The following is a 24,076-nucleotide window of genomic DNA, read 5'->3' on the forward strand; positions in this document are numbered from 1 at the left end:
GAGTTTGTTAGAGAAAAGCTTCGTTAAGAAAAATGTAAATCAGAACCTTAGCCCATCGAGTTCGCTCCTCACTAGTTAATGCTGCAATCCCAGGTCCATCAGGTTCACTATGGCACTTCTTGTGGATATATGTCAGTTGTCTTATGGAAGATGAAAAGAAGATTCAAAAACAGTACAGGCAGAAAGTAACTACTTTGGCCTTTAAAAGGTCATAATATTGATCAATATTTAAATGTTTGGATATATTACCCAAAGAAACCACTTATGATGCCAATAGATTTCCCATAGCACATATTTTTAAGTGATTGTGTTCTATTAATACCCAAAGCATATTTGACAATAATTTAATTTCAGTAAATAAATTTAGTTATTGGCTAAATTTAGTTCGGCTGATATATACTTTTGAAATGTGCATGCACTTCTAGGTTACAAGTAAATATCCTTTTTACTGTAAATATCCTGACAATAGAGAACTTGAAAAATATCCTGGTAATCAATTTCACAAATACCATGTACATCTTATCCAACTAAAAACTATGTGCATATATATTTAACCAGAGGACTTACTGTATACTCAATTAATACCTGTGTTTTACCAAAAAAAAAAAATAGAAATACCATGTAATCAGTTTTAAGTATTTTCATATGTGCCAATTTGTTACCTCTAATCATTATATTTTTAAAGAATCTACTAGCTAAGGATAAACTACTTCCCCTCCATAGTATTTTATGCTCCCAGATCGATGAGTTTCATGTATCTTTAAACATACAGCAGATAAATAACTGGGTTCTCCCATAAAGAAATTTTCATCAGTCAAAAATCCACAGAGCTTTAATTTAGCTCTACTTCTTCATGGCACATGTTAAGAAATTACTTCAATTTAAAAGCTTTCAAGGTTTTCTCAGGAAGTGAGCTAATGTAGCTTAATAAATGGTCAAAAAACAACACTAGTAGCCATCAGCTCTGACTTCATCATTCAAAACTGGAATTCATCATTTATCTACCGATTTGCATACTCTCCTCTGTTTGTTCATTATATCTGTAACACTGATAAAGAAATAATTTTCTTGCTGAAAAATCCCCCCCTTTTTATGTGCAAGTTAATGGTGTCCTGAGGAACAGAATAAGGGTTTCTTCACCAATCTGCATCTATAGCGAGAGTAACTTGCCTTGCCTCTCTTCCTGCTTACTTGTCTTTAGTAGCTACTGATTTTGCTCCAATTATGAATAAACTTTTGCAGTTTGTGGTTACTAGCATAAACTCTGAATTTCTAAATAAAATCAACCTGTTTCTCTCTATATGGTACTTGTTGCTACCTTTCCCTTATCAACTACCTCAAAGCACCAGTTTTGACTATGAAACTTTTTCTTCCTCCCTGAAATGATCATTTTCATGTTCGTTTTACAAGGTGGTCATTATTACGGATTAATTACAAAGGAAAGTGTGTTAAACCTGAAATGACATTTTAAGTGTGATAATAAAAGGTCACATAACTGCCCAAATCGTCACCATTAAGAGATGCAGATTTGGTAACAAGATAATCCCTCTTTTCCTTTAACTTGGCTAACTATGCAACTGTTTTTCAGCTACACATCTAATTTTTTATATTTCAAAGCACAAAGATTTGTATTAAAAATATCTGCATTACAGAATCATATATTTTTAAAAATATTCTATACACCACACAATCTGGCTTTTTCTTCATCGCTTTCCGTTCACTCTTTAATTTACTGTCCTCGATTTTTGTTCTCCAGTGATCATCTTGAAACTGCTCTTCTGAAAGTCACCAATAATGTCCATTAAGGAAACCCAGTAGCTTTATCTAAGTCTAGTTTTCCTCATTATAGAATTTTGACACTCAGGAGTGAATGTTAAAATTATCTTCTTACTTGAGTTTTTCACACGGTTCCATTGTGGTCTCCGTATCTCACTGCAGTCTTTTTCATTGACCATTTGTTCTCCTTACACTGCTGAATGTGTCTTTTCCCAAATTTCTGTCACTGGCCTTTCCAAGCTCCTCTTGTAAGTTTCTCCCTCGGTAATCTCATCTACTTCTTTAATAGTTTCAACTATCACTTTTATGTAAGAGGCAACCAACTCTTTAACTTCAACACCATTTTCCCTCTCAATTTCTGTTACCAAAGTTCCAAAGTTCCAAAAGCTTGTTGGATATCTCTACTTCAATTACTGCCAACATTTCCAACTAAATGTACATTTAAACATTATCTCCCCCCTTTCCCACAATTTTTTTTAAAAGATGTTAAAAGATAACATATGTGTAAATCTTCATGTCCTCAGATTAGGCAATGGTTTCTCAGATACAATACCAGAAGCACATGTAACAACAACAAAAAAAGATAAAATTGGATTTTGTCAAAATGAAAAATATTGTGCATCAAAAGAGGCCATCAAAAAAGTGAAAAGCCAAGCCTAGGAGATATAATTTGCTAAATTATATATCTGTAAAAAGACTTATATCTAAAGAACTATTACAATTCAATAATAAAAAGACAACCTCATTTAAAAATTGGCCAAGTAACTGATTAGATATCTCTCCAAGGAAGATATATACAAATGGCCAAAAGGTATGTGAAAAAATCTTCAACATCATTATCAAATATAAACTACAACGAGATCCCACTTTACCCTTACTAGCGTGGCTACAATAAAAAAGGCAGACAATAAGTGTTGGTGAAGATGTGGAGAAACTGGAACCCTAATATACTGCGCCATTTTGGAAAACTCTCTGGTAGTTTCTCAATAGTTAAACATAGAATTACCATATGACCTGGCAATTCTACTCCTAAAATATACCCAAGAGAAATGAAAACATACATTTACATGAAAACCTGTACACAATATTCAAGGAAGCATTATGAATAATTTACTATTTGTCTATTATTCATAATAGACAAAAAGTAGAAACAACTCAAATGTCCATCAACTGATGAATAGTTAATAAAATGTGGCATATCTGTAAAATAGAATGTTATTCAGCAATAAAAAGGAATAAAGCATTCATACATGCCAAAACATGGATGAACCTTGAAAAAATTATGCTAAGTGAAAGAAGCCACACACAAAAGCCTACATGTTGTAAGACACCATTCCTATATTAATGAAATGTATAAAATAGGCACATTTATAGAGGCAGAAAGTAGACTGGTGGTTGTCAGAACTTTTGGGGTTTTTTTAAGGCAAAAACAGAAATCTAGATGTTTATGTAAAATTTCATGATTTTTAAACAGTGATTCAAATTCTGCTGTCCAAGCAAAATAGGTCACAGGCTGAATGTAGCCCATGAAGCATATGTGTTCAATTTCTGGAAGAGTGGCTTTGAATAATCCAATTATAAGCCTGATCTAATAATTATGTGTCAAATTTAAAACACACTAACTAAAACATGTAATGGGAAGACACATAAATATTATCCAAGATATAAAAGCAAATGATTAAAAAGATAAATCTGCCTAAATCAAAATTAAGATTGGACAATTTCCAAAATTTGCTTCAAGTTAACTGGAAGAAAATGTTTGCAACACACATAATCTATAAAGGATTAATGTGGAGACCATATAAATAATTGCTATAAATCAATCAGAATAAAGTAAAATAGCCAATAGAAAAATAGGCCAAAGTAACTCACAGAAAACACAAATAAGTGGCCTATAAAACATACAAAAATGCTCAACTTCACTTGTAATGAGGGATATGTAAATTCAAACAAAAATGAAAACCATTTTTCACCTGTCAGTTCACTAGATATAGCTTTTTTTTTTTTTTTTTTTTTTTTTTTTTTTTTGAGACAGGGTCTTGGTCTGTCACCCAAGGCTGGAGTGCAGTGGCATGATCACAGCTCACTGTGGCCTCAACCTCGTGGGCTCAAGTAATCTTCCCACCCCAGCCTTCCAAGTAGCTGGGAGCACTCCCAAGTAGCACTATCATGTCCAGCTAATCAGGGTAGAGACAGGGTCCCCCTGTGTTGCCCAGGCTGGTATTCAACTCCTGACCTTATGTCATCCTCCAGCCTCAGTCTCCCAAAATGTTGCAATTACAGGCATGAGCCACTGTGTCCCCCCGCCACCAGATGTTTTAAGTTTAATAGTACCATGTCAACAATGATTAGAAGTGGGTGTCATCATATAAAATACTGGCAGAAAAAACAATGCCACTGTGGATGACAATTTGACTTAGTCAAAAATTTTAAATGTATACATCAGATGATGTGAAAATTTCACTTCTAATATCAAACTGTAGATATTTTATCCAAATACACAAAGAGGCATGTTTGAATATGTTAATTATTTGTTATAGCAACAAATGGAAACAACTTTAATGTTATATCATAGAGAAATGGTCACATCAACTATAATATATCCATTTGATGGAATTATATGTAATAGTTTAAAAGAATAAGGTAGATGTATTTGTACCAATAGAAAAGATTACATTTATTGTTGATTAAAAGAAGCTAGTGAGAAAAATAACACTATTTTTTAAATGTGCAACTACCCCTGTGCCTCATGTCAAACACAAAAATCAGTTAACTCCAGGAAGTCTATAAATACAAATGTAAAAGGCAAAACAAAATTCTAGAACATAAGAAATTATCTTCTTGGCAATGAGTTAGGGAAAAATTTTTTAAAACAGAACACAAAATGTATCATCTGTATGGTAAAGATTAAAAGATTAATAAACTGGACTACATTCAATTAAGAACTTCTGTTCACCAGGAAGATGTGTTTAATAGAACAAAAGATCAGTTATAAACATCTTCTATTCTGTGTATTGCAACACACACGACCAAGTAAGAACTCTTACCCAGAATGTATAAAGAACTCCTACAACACTCACACACTAGTAGACACAACTACTTTGGAAAACTGGCATTATCTATTGAAGCTGAACATACACATACCCTATGACTTGGCAAATTCTCTCCTGGGTGTTTTCCAGACAGAAATACATGCATGTGTACACCAAAAGACTTACACAAGGATTTTCACAGCAGCCTTTTAAAAATAATAATGCAAACTGTAAACAACCTAAATGACTGCCCCTGGGAAGGAGTGAAAGTATGGAAGAGGGATGAGGGGAATCTTCATGTTCTAGTTTTTAGAATATTAGAAATGTTCTAATTTTTGACCTGGGTGCAGGTTACATGAGTATTTAGCTGTACATTTCTGTGTGCAGTTTTGTACATGTTTGCAATATTTATTTAAAATAATTTAAGTTATAAATACATATATATACCCAACAATTAGAAAACAATTAGAGCAACTGATCATCTGTTAATAATATTAAAATACCGTTTATTTGGCTGGGTGTGGTGGCTCACGCCTGTAATCTCAGCACTTTGGGAGGCCGAGGTGGGTGGATCACTAGGTCAGGAGATCGAGACCATCCTGGCTAACACGGTGAAACCCTGCCTCTACCAAAAATACAAAAAATTAGCCGGGCATGGTGGCGGGCACCTGTAGTCCCAGCTACTCGGGAGGCTGAGGCAAGAGAATGGGGTGAACCTGGGAGGTGGAGCTTGCAGTGAGCTGAGATCGCGCCACTGTACTCCAGCCTGGGCGATGAGCAAGACTCTGTCTCAAAAATAATAATAATAATAATAATCCATGGGAAAGTAAGGGAAAGGGCAAAAGAGGTATAGTTGAAACAGCACTGACTATGAGTTTATAACTGTTGATGCTAGGAGTTGGTAACTGTTGAAGTTAGGAGATGTGTACACAGGAGTTGTCATTATATAATTCCCTATACATTTTGAAATTTTCCATAATATACTTTAAAACATACACATAGAAAATGTATACCATATGTATGTACATATATAATATGTACATATATAATATATATTATATATGTATTTTTTAAGCTAGGTATGCATGTAAATTCATTGCAACAGGCATGGAAAGATGGAACACACTAAACAAGTAACAGTGATTAATTCTGAGGCAGGGAATAGAATTGGTAATATATGTAATGTTTTCCTTTTCTCCAAGTGAACATATTTATATATGTCTAGTAAAATTTAAAAACAATTTAAATTAAAAGTACAAATAGACTTTTTTTTTAAAAAGCAAGTATAAAATTCTTATTTTTCAGCTTACTATCACCTTGAAAGGCAATTCTAAACATGTATATTTTAATTCAAGCAACACCATAAGACCTAATGAGACTCAAGAAAGTAGTCTGAAAACCTGAGAAGTTCTGGCGGGGTGACCAAACATCCTTCATGTATTACATCAAAGACAAAAGCTCGGCCTCGACACAGCACTACAATGTGGTTTGGGGAACGCCCTTCACTCTCTGGAAACAGAAACAGAAAACACAAGACTCAAATCTAATGCTAAACAGGAGTAAAGTTGCATATATCCAATAGAAGAGAAGTAGGTATTCTTCCAATATTTTAATCATATAGTCATCAAATATGTCACATAACAAAAACAATGTATTAATGGAATTGCAGTTACTATGATATAAATACATACTCCTGACACTTGTTCCATGTGAGACATCTAGAAATCCATGAGTTTCAAATACCCTGAAAACCATACAAATCCCAAACTACTACAGACCTTTCTAGATTTATTTAGAAACAGAAATGGGAAGGGGAGAAGGAGACCAGTGGAATCTTGGAGGAGAGCCATTTGAATTAACAGGTTTCTCTTTTGGATTATTTTAATGTTAATTACTCATCAGGTAATTTAATTACAGCAATATCTAGCTACGATAACTCAATAAAATAATTTTCAGTAGAGAAGGATCCAGTATGCCTGAGTAGCAAAGGAAAAGAATTTTGTCCAGTCTGGTAACATCTGGTAAGCCACTGACAATGGATTATCTCTGATTTCTTTGGCACGCCTTAACTCCCCAAGTACTATTTGTTTGCTGTAAACCTCAAATTATTGTTATATAGCCCCATCTTTAGGTACTTGTCCTTTTGCCAAGGATCTTCTTATATGATCCCTGCCCCACCTTCTAAGAAAAGAAAACGGGAAAAGAGGAAGAAAGAGAAGACATACACTGCCGCTTGAAGGAAATATACTGGTGTGTATTATTTATGGGTCAGTATTAAGTGCTTTACATACATTATCTCATGAAATATTTTCATCAACTATGAGGAAGAACAGTCTCCTGATAACATTACTCTTTTTTCTCTTATACCTATTTCCTCAAGACCTAGAGGGTGAGGTATGTATTTTCCTTGTTCCTCATGGCTACCTCCAAACCATTTCTTCTTTCTTCCCCTTCAAAAACCTCCAGATCCTTTTATCTCTACTACCACTACTCTTTTATTGCTGTCCTCTCCTGACCACACCCCTTTCAAAGTTTAGGGCTGGGAAAGAAAAAAGAAAATAAACCTGATGCCAAATTAATCAATAAATGGTTGGAAAGGGTGAGGGTGGCAGAAGGGTGCTACCTCAGGATAAACCTGGGGGATATTTGAGCAGAAAACTGAATGAAGTGAGAAAAGTATGCCATGGAAATACCCGCAGAAGAGTGTTTCAGGCAGAGGAAACAGCAAGCACAAAGGCATCAGAATAAACATGAGTTGATCTGCTTAAAGGAAAACAAGGTCAGTGCAGCTGTGGCACAGAGAAAAGGGTAGAGTGGTAGATAAGGTTGAGACCCGATTACACTGGCCTCAGAAAGTGGTTTCCAGTATGATGGGAAGGAAATCAATGGACGGTTTTAAGCAGGGGAGTGATAATGTGATCTAACTAAAAAGATCACTCCAGCTGCTACATGGAGAACAGATTATAAGGGTGAAGAGAAGGTATGGCAAATTAGGAAGTGATTAAAGTGGTCCAGGTGAGAACAATCTACGAGAGACGGGATGGTGGCTTCGACTGGGGCCTGATACTTGAAGGAGACAAGAGGTGAATTGTTTTCCTTTTAAGATGGAAGATATTACAGATTGGAACAATCGAGTAAAGAAAGAAAACTGATAAGCAGCAGGGAGAGAGGATAATGCAAAAGCAAGGTCCCTGACGAGGCAAGAGGAACCGGGACTCAGCACAGATATAGAAGAGTTGTCCTTAGGAGTCAGAGGAGTTAATCTATTTTTCAAAAAGAAAAGAAAAGTATATGAATTTGCAGTAACATATTACAAGGGGGTAGGGAATGGGCAAATATTTGAATTAGTATATTTACACTGGTTGCAAAAACAAGTTACTACTTACTTAGTAGCTTAAAACAACACAAATGTATTATCTTACAGGTCTAAGGACCAGAAATCTGAAATGCGGCTTACTGGGCTAAAATGAAGGTGCCGTCAGGGCTGTGTTCCTTCTAGAGGCTCTAGAAGAAAATTGGTTTCCTTCCTTTCTCCAGCTTTTAGAGGCTATCCACATTCCTTGGGCTCATGAATCCCTTCTTCCATCTTCAAGGCCATGAAGGGAAGATCATAACCTTCTCATATTGCCATCTCTTTGGTTCTCTCCTTTGCCTCCCTCTTCCATGTATAAGGACCCCTGTGATTATACACTTTGGGCACATGTGAATAATCCAGCATAATGTCCCCATTTCAAGGCCAACTAACTAGCAACCTGAATTCCTCTTTACCATGTAACCTAACATATTAACAATTTCAGGAATTTGAAAGTAGACATCTACGGGGGACCATTATTCTGCCCAGCACTGGAAGGCTGGTAAATGTCATGATGGGAAGAAAGCTCATATTTCTTGAGAAGAAGAAGAGTTTGTAAGCTAAAAAGGAGGTAGAAAGGCATAAAACAGTCTTCTCTGGAAGAGAAAGAATAAGCTAACCAAGGAAGATAGTACAGTAGTGCTGGAGGCCAACTTGAGATTTAACTGAGATTATTAAGTGAGGTGTTGCGGTTTTCTCTGGCCAAGTAAATTGCTAGAGTAGGTATCTTTGATATGTCGAGAAAAGACAAATTAAATTTTAAACTATGTTTAGGTTTTACCACATTAGTACTGAGGAGGGGTGACAAAGATTTGAATGTGTATGCCTGGGAGTAATGATGGTGAAGAACGAGAAAGAAGCGAAGACTTGGGGAAGTAGGAATGGAGCCGTGAAGAGCAGTAGCATCATTAAACTGTAAATCACAATGTGGCCAAAGGAACAGCTGAGTTGGAGTACTGAAAGATGTAGTTTCCTAGAGCTATAAACTGAAGGAAATGAGAGCCTATGGATCGTCTGCAACTGAAAGCTAAAATCATCAAGAATGTGACTGAGATAGTAATGGAAAGAAAGACAGGCACTGGAGCTAACGCAATCAATAGATGAAGGGGAATGGGCAGGAGGTAAGTCACTGCAACAAGGTAGTGGTGATATAACCTGAAGGCATTTTTTTCCCCAAAAAGGCTAAAATTGTTAAGGAAGAAGGGAAAACAGAAAGGGCAAAGGGAAACAAAAAGGATACCAACACCTCCCACAGGCCCTGTAGTGCTATGTAAAAGAAAAAGAAAAATCCCCCTTGAGAGGGTACAGGGGAAGTAGTAAGCTTAATGAATAATCAAGCTTTAGTAACATCTTTCAGAGAAAAGGTTGAGGATATAATGGATTTTGCTGATCATGAGCTCCAGAAAGTACAGCAGAATGGTTTAGGGAAGTCGTGAGGGTATATCGGAGCAATGAGAAATTTGGATCAAATTAGACCATGCACAAATCCATCAATCCAGTTGACAAGGGATAACATGAACAGTCTGGGCTTTTTGTGTAAATGTGATAGAGAGAGATGAAAGGTATGACTGAATTAGTCTCAATGGTCTCTTGGGCGTAGGTAAAAACAAATACATAAACAACAACAGGCTGGGTGCTGTGGCTCACACGTGTAATCCCAACACTTTAGGGGCTGAAGCGGGCAGATTGCTTGAGTTCAGGAGTTCGAGACCAGCCTGGGCAACATGGCAAAACCCGGTCTCCACAAAAAATACAAAAATTAGCCAGGTGTGGTGGCATGTGCCTGGTCCCAGCTACTCAGGAGGCTGAAGTGGGAGGACTGCCAGAGCCCAGGAGGTCGAGGTTGCAGTGAGCCGTAATCGCACCTGCATTCCACCCTGGGTGACAGACCAAAAAAAAAAAAAAAAAAGACAAGCAAAAAACAAAAAACTAGTTCTAATTATAGCCTGCTTATTGAGACTAACCTCAGTGGCTTAAATGCTGCCCATCCTATCAACACTCATTTTTTCAATTTTCTCTCTTTTTTTTTTCTTTTATTTTTTTGAGATGGAGTCTCACTCTGTTGCCCAGGCCAGAGTGCAGTGGCATGATCTCAGCTCACTGCAACCTCCTATTCATGAACTCAAGTGATTCTCCTGCCTCAGGTTCCCGCGTAGCTGGGACTACAGGTGTGAGCCACTGTGCCCAGCTAAATTTTCTGTATTTTTAGTAGAGATGGGGTTTCACCATGTTGGCCAGGCTGTTCTCAAATTCCTGACCTCAGGTGATCTGCCCACCTAGGCCTCCGAAAGTGCTGGGACTACAGGCATGAGCCACCAGGCCTGGCCCAATTTTCACTTTACTCAGAATGGTCCCAAATTATTTCACCGTTGCAAAAAGCTTTCATCCTTCAGCCCCTCTTCCTTTGCACCTGCCCCTCCTGCCCCTCACTGATGCTGAAGAAAAAACCACAACATGTCATCTCATCTAACTTTAAATGCATGAACACACATGTCAAATGGGCACTCAGCAGTGTTCAGTAACTCCATTATTTCCACAGCATGTTTATTTTTCCCACTTTCCAAAAAGAATATTTCAAACCTCCTTTTTCTTCAAATCTTCCATCCCAGTTGATGACCTCAGTTTTTATTTCACTAAAAACATAAGCAATACAAAGTACCTCCTCATCTTCCTACAGCAAAACTGGCCAATCTGTTTGCTTCTAGATTCACAGTTCCTGCATTCCCTCCTATTGCCTCTCTTCTTTGATCCTGTCAAAGACTAACCCTCTACCTTTCTGCTCTTGATCCTCTTGCCTTTTACCTTCTCAATGACTTTGGCTCCTTATCATCTCCCCTGCAAGATTATTTTTCCTCCTCTCCTGTATCAATGCCTATGATGTAATACCACAATCTTAAAAAAATTATTTTTCATCTCCCAGTGCACATCAAAACTTTTCTTGCAAGCATTATTTCCAAATGTTACCACCACTTCATCAATCTGCTTTTGTCTCTTCCAGCTGGGCTTCCCTCTTCAACTTTCACTAAAACTGCATTTTAAATGCAAACCAAACACTTTACCTTGGTTTATAAAGTACCGTATGATCTACCTTCTAGTGACCTTTCCAATCTGCCCATCCATCTCCCTCCTGTGTACCCTGCTCCATCTGTACTGCCCTTTGAATCTGCTAAATTTATTCCTGCCCAGGGCATTCTGCCCTTAACACACACAAAAAAATAACAACAACAAAAAAAGTGAACTAAACAAAAGAAAGCCAAAAAACTCTGCAGGTTCATCTTATCATTCAGATCCTTGGAGAGGCCTTCCCTGACTATCTAATATAAAACAGCCATGTAGTTACTTACCTTATTTGAACACTCTGTATACTATTTGCCATTAATTCTGATTTTTTTTCATGTCTACCTCACACTTTATCCCTATCTCTACATGTCTTCACATGTAAGCCCCAAAATATAATAACCATGTCAGCTTCAATCAACATGTCAAGAGATGCATTATTAATGAATCCCCATTCTACAAACTATAACTCAAAAGAGTCACCTTATCTAAGGATATACCTACGAAGTGATAAAGACAATTCAAAACTAGGTCTATTGATATTAGTTCTTAACTAGTATGCATATTTTCTTTTTTTGCTATTACTCTTCTTACATTGATTTTATCTTGTTCATCTTTTACATTAAACTTCAGACCATGAATAACTCAGTTTCTCTAATCCTTTAATTGTTTCACTGGTAACATCAAGGTAAATATATGTGGGCTTGAGGACATTAAATATCTCAAGCATGTAAATAAGTTTACAAAGAAGAGTTGAATTCCACATGAAAGTAAGCTCATATCCCTCATACTATGAGCATGATTGGCTATAAATATTTTACTTTTAAATATCATTTTATGTAAGAAAAAAAATCCATTCATAATTATACTCTTCAGTAAGTGTAAACTGAGAAAAAAAACAGTTACCCCGGCAGATATTTCCATTTCAAGATAAGCTAGGACACCAAGCAGAAACTGCCATAAACTGCCAGTTTAAAAAAAAAAAATTGATGAGTCAATCTGAACTCATGTGTCTCTAAGAAGAGTGACTCCAAGCCAGGCATGGTGGCCCACGCCTGTAATCTCAGCACTTCTGGAGGTTGAGGCGGACAGACTGCTTAAGCCCAGAAGTTCGAGACCAGCCTGGGCATCATGGTGAAACTCCATCTCTACAAAAAATACACAATTAGCCAGGTGTGGCAGTGCCTGCCTATAGTCCCAGCCACTCGTGAGACTGAGGCAAGAGGACCACTTGTGTCCAAGAGGTGGAGGTTGCAGTGAGCTGAGATCGCAACCTGGTCAACAGAGTGAGACCCTGTCAAAAAAAAAATAAAACAATAAAAAAAAGGAAGAGTGACTCCAGGCTTTTACCTCATATAAGGTGGAGGGACAAGCAGACTCACAGGGAGACTGTGGCATGATGAGCACATATAAGCAAACACTTAAAAAGACAATTCAGGTAATAAAAAATGACGGTAGAAAGAGAAGCAAGAGAAGCATCCAGATCGTATGTTTCAGGATTTTCTTAATACTCTGATTCTACTCTTCAACTAAACTTTAAACTTTCAAATGATGGAATATAAGCATCAGGTTTGTGCTGAACCATGTAAGACACATTTAGAAAATCCATTGCCATAAATCATATCTGAACTAATCAGAATGATTCAAATATAAGGCTCACAGAAAACCTTTCTTTGTCAAAGTCCCAATAGTAATATTCTTCAAAAGTGTATGTTCCATCACATCATAGTAGGCTACCCAAATTCCAGTGCCTTTACTAAAAAAGATACCTGAATTATTACTTACCGGTCCTAAAATAATTCATAATTGAGTCTCTAGTAATTCCTGGAACCTTGCAGGTAGAAAATAGCATTCGGAATTGATTCATATCTAGAGGAGTATTTCCAACTTTATGAACAGGCACTTTTTCTCTATTAAAAAAAAAGGATTTTGACCAAGAAGTCATTATAAAATTTAAAAACCAGCCACAACTGAAGTATTCATCCCCAAATAAGTAAATTAAGCTTCTCAACATTTTGCTACCTAAGACTTCAGGTAAGCTTGTTACTAAATTCACACGTCTCCTTACTTTCTTAATAGCTGCCAGTAGTTCAAGCTGTGCCAAAGAATTATACTTCCTCTTTCCAACTGAGTCCCTTCCTTTGGAGGCCAGTAGTGTTCAAAATGAGCTGCAGGACCCGCAAAGTTGACATTCAATTGTGATGGTATACGAACATCCAGATAGGCAACATTCAGCCACCACTCTTCCAGCTAAAAGAAATTGAGAACATCACCTTAATGTTCTTCATAATACATGAATGTGTCACTACTGGGAATTTTAAAAAGCAAGCTACATTTGTTCTTTAATTATTCTTCAACATTTAAAAACATGTTTTTTGGCCGGGTGAGGTGACTCACACCTATAATCCCAGCACTTTGGGAGGCCAAGGCAACATAGAGAGACCCTGTCTCTACAAAAAAAAAAAAAAAAAAAAAAAATTTAATTAGCTGGGCCTGCATGTAGTCTTAGCTACTCAAGAGGCTGAGGCAGGAGGATCACCTGAGCCCAGGAGTTCAAGGGTGCAGTGAGCTATGATTGTACCGCTGCACTCCAGCCTTGATAACAGAGAAAGACCCTGTCTCAAAAATAAATAAATAAAAACATGTTTTCTTGCTTTAAATCATCGTACATATTGAGAAATGTTATTGTGATAATTTCTTTTCAGCAGGGAGCTATAGGATCTTAGGTATTATTTGGTTTAACTACACTATCAAAAACAAGTAGCAAGAAAGCACCAAAAGATACCTTCAGACATATTATTGTATTGTAGACACAAGTATGCAACAAAGTACATAGGTGTTTCTTCAGAGTACTTGGGGCATAATAGATAATCAATAAATCCTTACCTAATCATAACAATTATTAAGGTATTAACAATTTTCCTTTTCCAAACAGAAACTGAAATACTAAATCAGAAATATAAAAACTGGCTGGGCATAGTGGCTCACACCTGTAATTCCAGCACTTTGGGAGGCAGAGGCGGGCAGATCACTTGAGGCCAGGAATTTAAGACCAGCCTGGCCAACATGGCAAAACCCCATCTCTACAAAAAATACAAAAATCAGTTGGGTGTGGTAGTGCGCACCTGTAATTACAGCTACATAGGAGGCTGAGGCACGAGAATAGCTTGAACCCGGGAGGCAGAGGTTGCAGTGAGCCGAGATTGCACCACTGCACTTAAGCCTGGGCAACAGAACCAGACTCTGTCTCCAAAAAATAAATACATGAAAGAAAGAAAGAAATAAAAGAAATAAATAAAAGTTTTCAGTAGGCTTCAAAGTAATTTAGATTTTTCACAAACACTGTTTTCTATGTATCCCTCTTTCATAATATGCAATTGAATTCCATGTATAAGTAAGTACATCTTATCAAATTACCTAGAGTATTTTTGAAGAAAGTGATGTTATAAACTATACTCAGTAATTCAGAAAGAGACATAAACAAAAAAGACACAGATAAAACAACAACTTCTTTACCTTTGCCCCACTTTAATTAAAATAACTCAAGGCTCAAAATTGAGAACAAAGGAATCCGGAAGTGTGAAATTTTATTATTCCATCACAGATATCAATGGTTCATCAAAAAAAAAATCAGCTTGCTTTTTATTTCTAAAACTAAATGATAGGTACAATAATTATTTCTAGACCAAGGCAATGCTTTTTAATTATAAAACCTTATCCTCTGATTCATAGTAGAGAATAACAGAAATGGTTGAGCTGAAGAAGTTAAAGAATTTTGAGGAAAATTATTGAGACCTTCAATAAATATTATACTAGCTTCTTCCTTCCTCAATTTATCTAACTGAAATATACAATATACGTAACCATTCTCCACTCTGATTTTTAATGATTCCCTTTCTCCATTGTACTACTAAAATATTTCTATGTCACCTACGTGACATGTCCATTTTAGAGTTTCAGATTTTTCCAGCTAGTCACCTGGACAAAATGTTTTTCTTAAGCATAGTCTACAGATCACCTGCAGCCAAACCACATGAAGTGATTGTTAAAATAAGAATCTCTGGGCCTCAATTCCAGACATGTGAATCAGAATCACTTATCCCAGCAAATCTGCATTTTAACAAGTTCCCGAATCCACCCACTGAAAACTCCCAAAGTTAAGTGATTTATTCCTTCTTTCGGATTATGAAAATGACAGTATTAAACTGTAAAAATTTTTACAGCAATAATTTAAAATAAAAACTATGTACTTTTTATTTATCATTCTTTAAACATCATCAATTATTCAATTGTAACAACAAATACCCAATTTCTTTTTCCTTTTGCCCTTTCAAGCAATTTCTGGTGCAATTTTTCTCCAATCCCACTTTGAAATTTTTGAACTATTTCTTCAGTTTTCCTATATTCTTCTTCATTTGCAAATGGTTTCACTAGAAAGGAAAAATACATATTAAGGTATTTAGACCAAGTACCACCAACTCACCTCTATTATTACTAACTTACACAAATCTTAAGACTTGGATATGTAAAACACAGTATTGTACTAAATATCAGAGCAGAACAATAAAATTAAGAGTTGACAACATGAAAGTGGCAGAAAAGAAACAAATAAAAGATTTGGAAATCCTTGCTTAAGAGAGTGGGATTAGCAAGTTGGGAGGGAGCCAGGGAGATGGGGCAAAGGACTACATTTTTCATCACAAGACTATTTACACTATTTGGCTTTTCAAACTGTGGAAAAATTAACATAAAGAGAGAAAAAAAACTTTGGATATTTTAAGGACATGGTTGACTCGAAAAACATGAGTTTGAACTGCACAGGTCCATTTATACCTAATAAAATGAGTGTGCTTGCCTCTCCTGTCCCTACTTCCACCTCCTCTACCACCTCTGAGACAACAAGACCAGTCCTTCCTCTTCCTCCACATACTCAAAATGAAAACCATCAGAATGAAAACTTTTATGATGATCCACTTCCACTTAATGGATAATAAATATACTTTTCTCTTCCTTATCATTTTTAATAACATTTGCTTTAACTTAAATAATGCAGAAAATAATACATATAACATAAAAATATCGGTTAATCAACTGTTTATGTTATTGGTAAGGCTTCTGGTCAATAGTAGGCTATTAGCAGTTCAGTACTTGAGGAGTCAAAAGTTGTACTTGGATTTTCTAATACACATGGGTCAGCACCGCCAGCCCTGCATTGTTCAAGAGTCACCTATACTTTATTGCAAGTCTAGATGAAGAAGCAATTAAACCTTCAACTTCTAACAGTGTTGTTAAGGAAGCAGGAGCTTAGGAGAGCCAGAGTAATGCCATTTTAATTTCAGCTCCATCTGCAGACTAACAAGGTACAATTCCTTGCTGGTCGTGACCCACATTCAGAAGATATTTACAGTTGAGTGAACAGCCTATAGATATCTACAAGGACACACTCCTAAACAGCAGAAAGTCCAGGTGTCCCAATACCCACAACAATATATGTTTTCAAGATAATTACAGTTATGCTTGGATGTATTCACACACTAAAATGTCAAGGATAGTTTTATTTAAATCAATAGAATAATAAATTGTGTCATGTTGTCTGCTCACCCTCATGTAGACGTAGCTTAGTTTAGTCTTTACATAGATAAGGGCTCTATATAAGAAACACTTAAAATAAGTATGGTGCATTCCTTTGCTTGCCCTCTGAGGATGCCCTACTCCACAATGGAGTAGCTTTCAATAAGCTGTCTCTTCTCACTGCCCTCTGCAACTCACCTTGAATTCCTTCCCGTGTGAGATCCAAGCACCCTCTTAGGGTCTGGATCAAGACCCCTTATGTGGTAACATCTTCTGGTGACTACAAAGGGACATTAGGACGAGATCCCATGCTGAGGAAATTCAGCTGGCACAGCACTAATTGGCCACCTCTGACAAGTGGGGTCTGTCTTGGCATCCTATCAAGGATAGTATTTCTAGCCCAATGGGATTAGAGTCTGAAGGGTATAATATTTGGGTTAGAGTCCCAGACCAATAGGGTGAGAGTCCCTGGGGTATAATAAAAATTAAAGTAGCCTTGCAAGATGTATGCCAATATATGCTTTGCACTAATCCACTTTGTCCCCTTTGCCAGATATGGGAAAGCTACAGTTCTCATCATTTCCCAGATTGTTGCCTTTGCTTTACTGCAGCCTTACAGTGGCCCCTATGACCAGCCCAGAGGTTACTGCATTCACTTTCCACACTTGCCTTTTGTCCATCACCTTTTCGTTTGCTTTGTCATGTCTCAGGATAGCATGGGAAACCTGAAGACTTACAAGATTTGTTCTTGATATATATATTTTGAGATAGAGTCTCGCTCTGTTGCCCAGGCTGGAGTGCAATGGTACAATCTTGGCTCACAGCAACCTCTGCCTCCCAGGTTCAGGCAATTCTCCTGCCTCAGCCTCCCAAGTAGCTAGAATTACAGGCGCCCACCACCACGCCTAGCTAATTTTTGTATTTTTAGTAGACACAGGGTTTCACCATGTTGGCCAGGCTGGTCTCGAACTCCTGACCTCAGGTGATCTGCCCGCTTTGGCCTCCCAAAGTACTGGGATTACAGATGTTAGCAACTGTGTCCAGCCTGTTCTTGCTATATCATAACCATTGCAGGACTTAGTTGCTTTTACACCCCACGTTAAAATAGGCAGAAATCTTTATCTGCTTGCCCCTGTGGAGTCCCATTCTCTTGTCTGAAGTTTCAGCCTGTTAGCATTCAGGTGGTTACTTTTGCCCTGCAGCTATGAAATTAAATTGAGTCTTCTAAAGCTCTCTATTTTTCTCTTCTTTTCTGCCTGATTTGAATCTGTTATTATTAGACTACTAGTATTGAAATAAAACTTGCTGTTTAGGTTACTTGGAGATTTTGTTTTTCTTCTACAGTTCAACCAGAACTGTAAAAGAAATATACATGTTAGAAACTCATCCGAAACTGAAAAACAAAATGTGAAAAGGCAAAACAAACAAACAAAAACAAAAACAAAAACAAAACCCCTTAAACTTCCATGAAGACTACTTTACCCAAAATTTTGATCCATGGCTTTCCTGGAGTGACTCACTGGATGTCTGGGTCATTTCCAATTAAGAAATGTTTATAATATGGGAAACATGTTTCTAAAATTTTGGCAGCTTGGGCAACATGGTGAAACCCCATCTCTATAAAAGATACAAAAATTAAGAGGGCATGGTGGCACCTGCCTGCAGTCCCAGCTACTCGGGAGGCTAAGGTTGGAGGATCACCTGAGCCTGGAGGTCAAGGCTGCAGTGACCCATGACTGCACCACTGTACTCCAGCCTGGGTGACAGTGAGAACTCATCTCAGAAAAATAAAATAAAGTAAAATAAAATTGTGGAATGATTTTATCTATAAAATGCTAACATCTGACAAACAATTCTAGGTTTCTTGCTTCCTAAGTTTTTGGATTCATGTATAGGTGAGTGCTCTTTGTTGTCTCTTCCTTTCCCTTTGTTATCCCTTTTCCTTTTTGCAATATACTTTGCAATATACTCAGCCTTCTAAGCCCCAGGAGACACAGGAATACTCATATTCCCCAGGTTGAGGTTAGAGGCCCCACCCAGAGTTGGATAACCTATTTGAGTCTCAAAGTTGTATTTGCCAGTACCTACTGTTTCTTAGTCGGCTGTATATTTGCTGTCTGTGCCTCTCTAGTGACAGATGTCACCCTGTGCTTGCATGCCCTGAAGTGTAAACCTATTATTTTTTCTGGTTTTGATGATTTTCATTCTCTGGGTTATTTAATTCAGCATCTCTCAATTGAGGGAAGCGAACATTCTCCCAGTTGAAAAATCATAATAATTTTATATAATTTAGAGCTAATTTAAAATTTACCTATGAAAGAAGGTAAAAAGGAACAAGTAGGGAGAGAGAAATGTGAAGAAAGTTGTGAATATAAAAATGTATTTTTGGCTGGGCCCAGTGGCTCATGTCTGCAATACCAGCATGTTGGGAGGCTAAGGCAGGTAGATGACTTGAGGCCAGAAGTTCAAGACCAGCCTGGGCAAGATGGCAAAGCTCCATTTTTACAAAAAATACAAAAATTAGCCTGGTGTGGTAGTACATGTCTATAATCCCAGCTACTTGGGAGGCTGAGGTGGGAGGATCACTTGAGCCCGGAATGTCAAGGCTGCAATGAGCCATGAATTTGCCACTGCACTCTAGCCTGGGCAAGAAAGCGAGGCCCTGTCTCAAAAAAAGTAATAATAACGTATTTTTGGTAAGAAAGGTTATACAGAAGAGAATACTTTTGCATGAAAAAGAATCTTGTATGGTAAATTTTTGTCCTAAAGTAAAATGACTGATTAGGAAAGAAAGAAGTTAAGAACAAGTCAGAAAGTCCAAGCATGTCATAGACGGTTTGTGTAAGTCGTGATAAGATTTGTGAAGGGGAATTCATGAAAGGAATTTTGTATGTGATTAAATTGGTTACAGTGAAAAGAAAATCATTTATAAATAAGTCTTTCTAAATTTTGGTCCCTGATATTAAAACAAGATTTTCTTAAGGTATTAATCTGCTCTTAATAAAATTACAAGAAATTTTACTTTTACTTTTATAAACTGTTTCTTTTAAAAAGTCTCAGAATCATATCCCAAAAGTTCAACTTTTACTGTATCTCACTGCTTATTGCTTTTTTGAGGTCTGAGAGAATTCTTTCCTTCAGCTTTGTCATCAGCTTTTTTTTTTCCTCCAGTTCTAATTTTACTGTTGTTATGACCTAATGCTAAAATATTTTATCTTGAAGGTCTAGAAAAGCAATGTTTACCTCTAGTATAACTTGATTCTGTACTTTTGGCTTTTTAAAATGTATCTAAATTTTCAATGTAATCAAAAAACTAATGCTGTTCCTAAGAGTGAGGTAATCCTATGCTATACTCATAATGTTGAACATACTCTTCCTGGGTCCAGTTAAATTCAAGCACTTTTTTCATCAGGTTTGATGTCCAGGTTATCTAAATGGGCTTCCCATAAGGAGAAGTAGTCACACTGCAGAATTTTTTTTTGCCTTTTTGGTAACTGTCTTAAGAAACAAGATTTTATAATTTCTATGCTGTCTTTATTAGTTTTTTTGTTGCTAAAACAACTAAGATTTAAAAGGGTTAAGGTTTTTACATCATGTAGCCTTCTGTATTGCTTCTAAAGCATTTTCATTATCACTTTGGCTAAATGAGTAACTATTATTTTACAATGACCTCTGCTTCTGTTTTGAGCAAGTGTTTTCAGCCTTTTAACATGTTTAATAAACATCCTCAAAATCAAAATCCTAAATTAAGTCTCTGACTTAGTCTTATTGCTGGATTTATAAAAGCTATAAAAATTAATTACTATAAGACTGTAGAATCTTTTTACAGCTTTTAGTCAGACCATGAACTCCATTATCACCATAATATAGTTTGGATGTCCCCTCCAAATCTCATGTTGAGATGTAACGCCCAGTGTTGGAGATGGGGCCTGGTGTGAGGTGGCTGGATCATGGGAGCAGAACCCTCATGAATGGCTTGGGCTGTCTCCTTGGTGACAAGTGAGCCCTCAGTCTGATTTCACACTATATCTGGTTGTTTAAAAGTGTGTGGCAACTCTTCCTCCTTGTCACTCTCTCTTTCTTGCTCCTGTTTTCACCATGTGAAGTGCCTGCTCCTGCTTCACCTCCTGCCATGATTGTAAGGTTCCCAAGGACTTTCCAGAAGCAGATGCCAGCACTATGCTTCCTGTACATCCTGCAGAACTGAGAGCCAATTAAACCTCTTTTTTGAAAATAAATTACCCAGTCTCAGGTATTTCTTTATATCAATGCAAAAACGGCTTAACACATACTACTTCCAGCCTGATAATTACATATACTGGAAAAAAATCAGTTAAAGGGCCAGGCGTAGTGGCTCACACCTGTAATCCCAGCACTTTGGGAGGCAGGGGCAGGTGGATCACTTGAGGTCAGGAGTTTGAGACTAGCCTGGCCAACTTGGTAAAACCCCATCTCTACTAAAACTACAAAAAGTTAGCTGGGCATGGTGGTGCATGACTGTAATCCCAGCTACTCAGGATGCTAAATTGGGAGAATTGCTTAAGCCCAGGGGACGGAGGTTGCAGTGAGCCAAGATTGCACCAGTGCACTCCAGCCTGGATGACAGAACAAGACCGTGTTTCAAAAAAAAATAAAAAGAAAAGAAAAAAAAATCCGTTAAAGGACTCCCTCTAGTTCCTTAAAAGGGTCCTTATCAAGTGCTATTAACTAATCCTTGTGCCTTAAAGTTACAGGGCTTTGACTCCTGGGTACATATAGCTCATCTAAAGAAGCTACTGACTCCTGCCAGTATCTGATAGCAAGCTGAAACTAATCAAAGCCTTGTCTTTAGACCTGGACAATCAAAGTAAACTGTTTTCATGAGACCTACAGACAGAGACATAGAGACAGACCTGTATTCAAAACATTAAAATTCATCTAATAATTTTGTGTATATCTGAATATAATTTTTCTATGCCTTGATATTAAATAATTTAAGTATTTGGCTACATATGGGCTTCCTTTCCTGTCATTCTCAAAACTAGGTGGGGCTTATGACATTTTTGTTTAAAACATTAATTCCTTATATTTTGTTTTCCTCCATAATTTGAAACTATTTAGTCCTTCTAGGCCCAGAGACTACCACATGAGATTGCAAGGGCTTGTTGTGGGGAATAAAATCAATTCAGGCCCTCCAAATCAAGGTCAGGCAAACTGCCTCTAAAGCTGAGCAAAATGCTTGTATTTTATATGGCTAACTGCTACAAGTCAAGATTAAAATAGCTTAATGGATAGAATTTATAAATAAGTAAATTTTGTAACCTTGCCATTTGGCTTTTGGCTCTTATGTTGCTTAAAAGGGGTTTTAAGGTTAATGAGTGCCTGCCCACCTCCATTCCCATCTGGCCTAGAATGCTGAATTGGCCATAAGTCTTTTGTTTAAGCCCCTTGGCCATAGAGGTCCCACCAAGAGACATGATGGACCCAGGGCAGGTAGCACACCACCCTGACATCGATATTGGACAAAATAAGAGCTTGGCCATTGATGGCATACCTTGACAAAAAAAGGGGGGACTATAAACTAAAATAAGTAAATTTTAAAAAGTTCTAAGCCCTTTCCCAACAAAATGGGCCCTCTTCTTGGCCAAAGGGCATCTAAAACACCTGAAAAACTAGTTTGGGCCATGAGGGGAAGCAGGGAGACTGGACATGCTTTGCTACATCTTTCGTCTTCTTGGAATTCAGTCATAACTGACTAGCTTAGCATTAAAATAGAAATCATAAGATTGACAAAACAGACCCTTTATGGCAATAAAACACCAAATTATAAATAGGATCTAAGATCACGTCAGGCAAGGGTTAAGTCTCCATCGCAGGGTTAAACAGTCATATGTTACATGCATGTTTGTTCAATATTCATGTGTTAGAACCACATCCATAAATATTCATAACTCTGCTGTTCAACCAGGAGACTTAGTCGTATTAAAGACTTGGAAAGAAGGACCTCCTACAGACAACTTTCTCCAAAGTGGAAAGGACCCTATCAAGTGCTTCTAAGTACCTCTAGTGGAGTTAAGCTTAAGGGAGTACACACTTGGGTACATTCATCCAAAATTAAACCTGCCTCTCGTAAAGTCCCAGAGGCATTCAACGTGGTGACCACTGTTCTAGCATACTCTTGTGAGCCAATAAAGAATCCTGTGGCTTCTCTTCAAAAAAAGAATCCATCCAGTAGATAAGCACTACTCTCAAAATGAAATTACTGGTTTTAATATTAAACGTGATCTATTATAATATTGGAGCTAATGTGTTTACAGAATGGGCACAAACTATGGCCTCCCTTATAAACCAGAAAAACTGTTGGGTATGCAGTGAATTACCTCTTTCATCACCCTCAGGCTTACCTTGGCATATCCAATAGGCTAATTTAAGCCACCTCAATGAATGGTTTATAATAGATAAATACTTTCCTTTTCTAATGTATCAAAAAGACACCAGCCACTATCCTTCCTTTCCTCTACTGAAACAAACAAACAAAAAAACACCTTTTTCAATTATTCTGCAGACAACTACATAACATCCCCACTTTAGGCTATACCATTTTTGATGGGTTTAGTTGATTAATGGCTACCCAAATTCAGGTGACAGGTAAAGCACTCTTATGCCTTGAGAGACATGACACCACCCACTTCCAGGCTGAAACCTACAACGTGGGGTGGTTGCCACCCAACAATGCAATCAGACTCTGGTCTTAACTAATCAAATGTGGACAGAATGGCAAAATAAATCTCTAAGATTGGGTGCCCATCCTTCACCTTGGGGATGATTATGGGCACATGGGTCTCACAATTGGCTATACCTATCTTACAAATGGACTGGACAATGTACTAGGGATCACTACCTTGTATGACATATCGTTGTACATCTAAATTCCTTCCTCACCAACTGAAAACCAGTCAAGGCCCATCATAGATGATGACAAAACAGGTTCCTTTGTGGTTTTATCCTATGGCCATATTCTTTCCTCAAGCAGCAGTTATATATATTGAATCACAAATAAAGACCCTAGCAAAACATACTGGTGCAGCTTTCAATGACACTCATCAGGCTATCACCCTCCTGACAGAAGAAACTTCCCAAATAAAACCAGTGGCCTTGCAAAACCATACGGCCTTATATATTTTTTAACTGCAGCCAAGGGAGGAACTTGTGCCTTGAACAAAACTGAGTATTATATTGTGTTCCTGATTACTTCCATAATCCATCCCAGGACATGAGTTCTCTGGAAACTTGTATTTGGCAATGGATT

At 37.3% G+C, this 24,076-nt stretch overlaps 1 protein-coding gene across 15 annotated transcripts in view; it reads right to left on the minus strand.

Moving 5' to 3' along the window:
- The window catches only part of CROT (carnitine O-octanoyltransferase), a 57,892-nt gene that overhangs the window by 29,453 nt on the left and 4,363 nt on the right, over positions 1-24,076 (minus strand). For all 15 annotated transcript variants that reach the window (XM_045388703.2, XM_045388702.2, XM_045388696.2 and 12 more), the window contains 5 exons: positions 15,523-15,647; positions 13,286-13,467; positions 13,003-13,127; positions 6,209-6,317; positions 47-140 (listed from right to left, as the gene is read on the minus strand). In XM_045388703.2, the coding sequence (XP_045244638.2) occupies positions 47-140; positions 6,209-6,317; positions 13,003-13,127; positions 13,286-13,467; positions 15,523-15,647 (635 nt within the window). The remainder of the gene's footprint in view (positions 1-46; positions 141-6,208; positions 6,318-13,002; positions 13,128-13,285; positions 13,468-15,522; positions 15,648-24,076) is intronic.

The sequence above is a fragment of the Macaca fascicularis genome, chromosome 3 (assembly GCF_037993035.2).
Source record: "Macaca fascicularis isolate 582-1 chromosome 3, T2T-MFA8v1.1".
Taxonomy (NCBI): domain Eukaryota; kingdom Metazoa; phylum Chordata; class Mammalia; order Primates; family Cercopithecidae; genus Macaca; species Macaca fascicularis.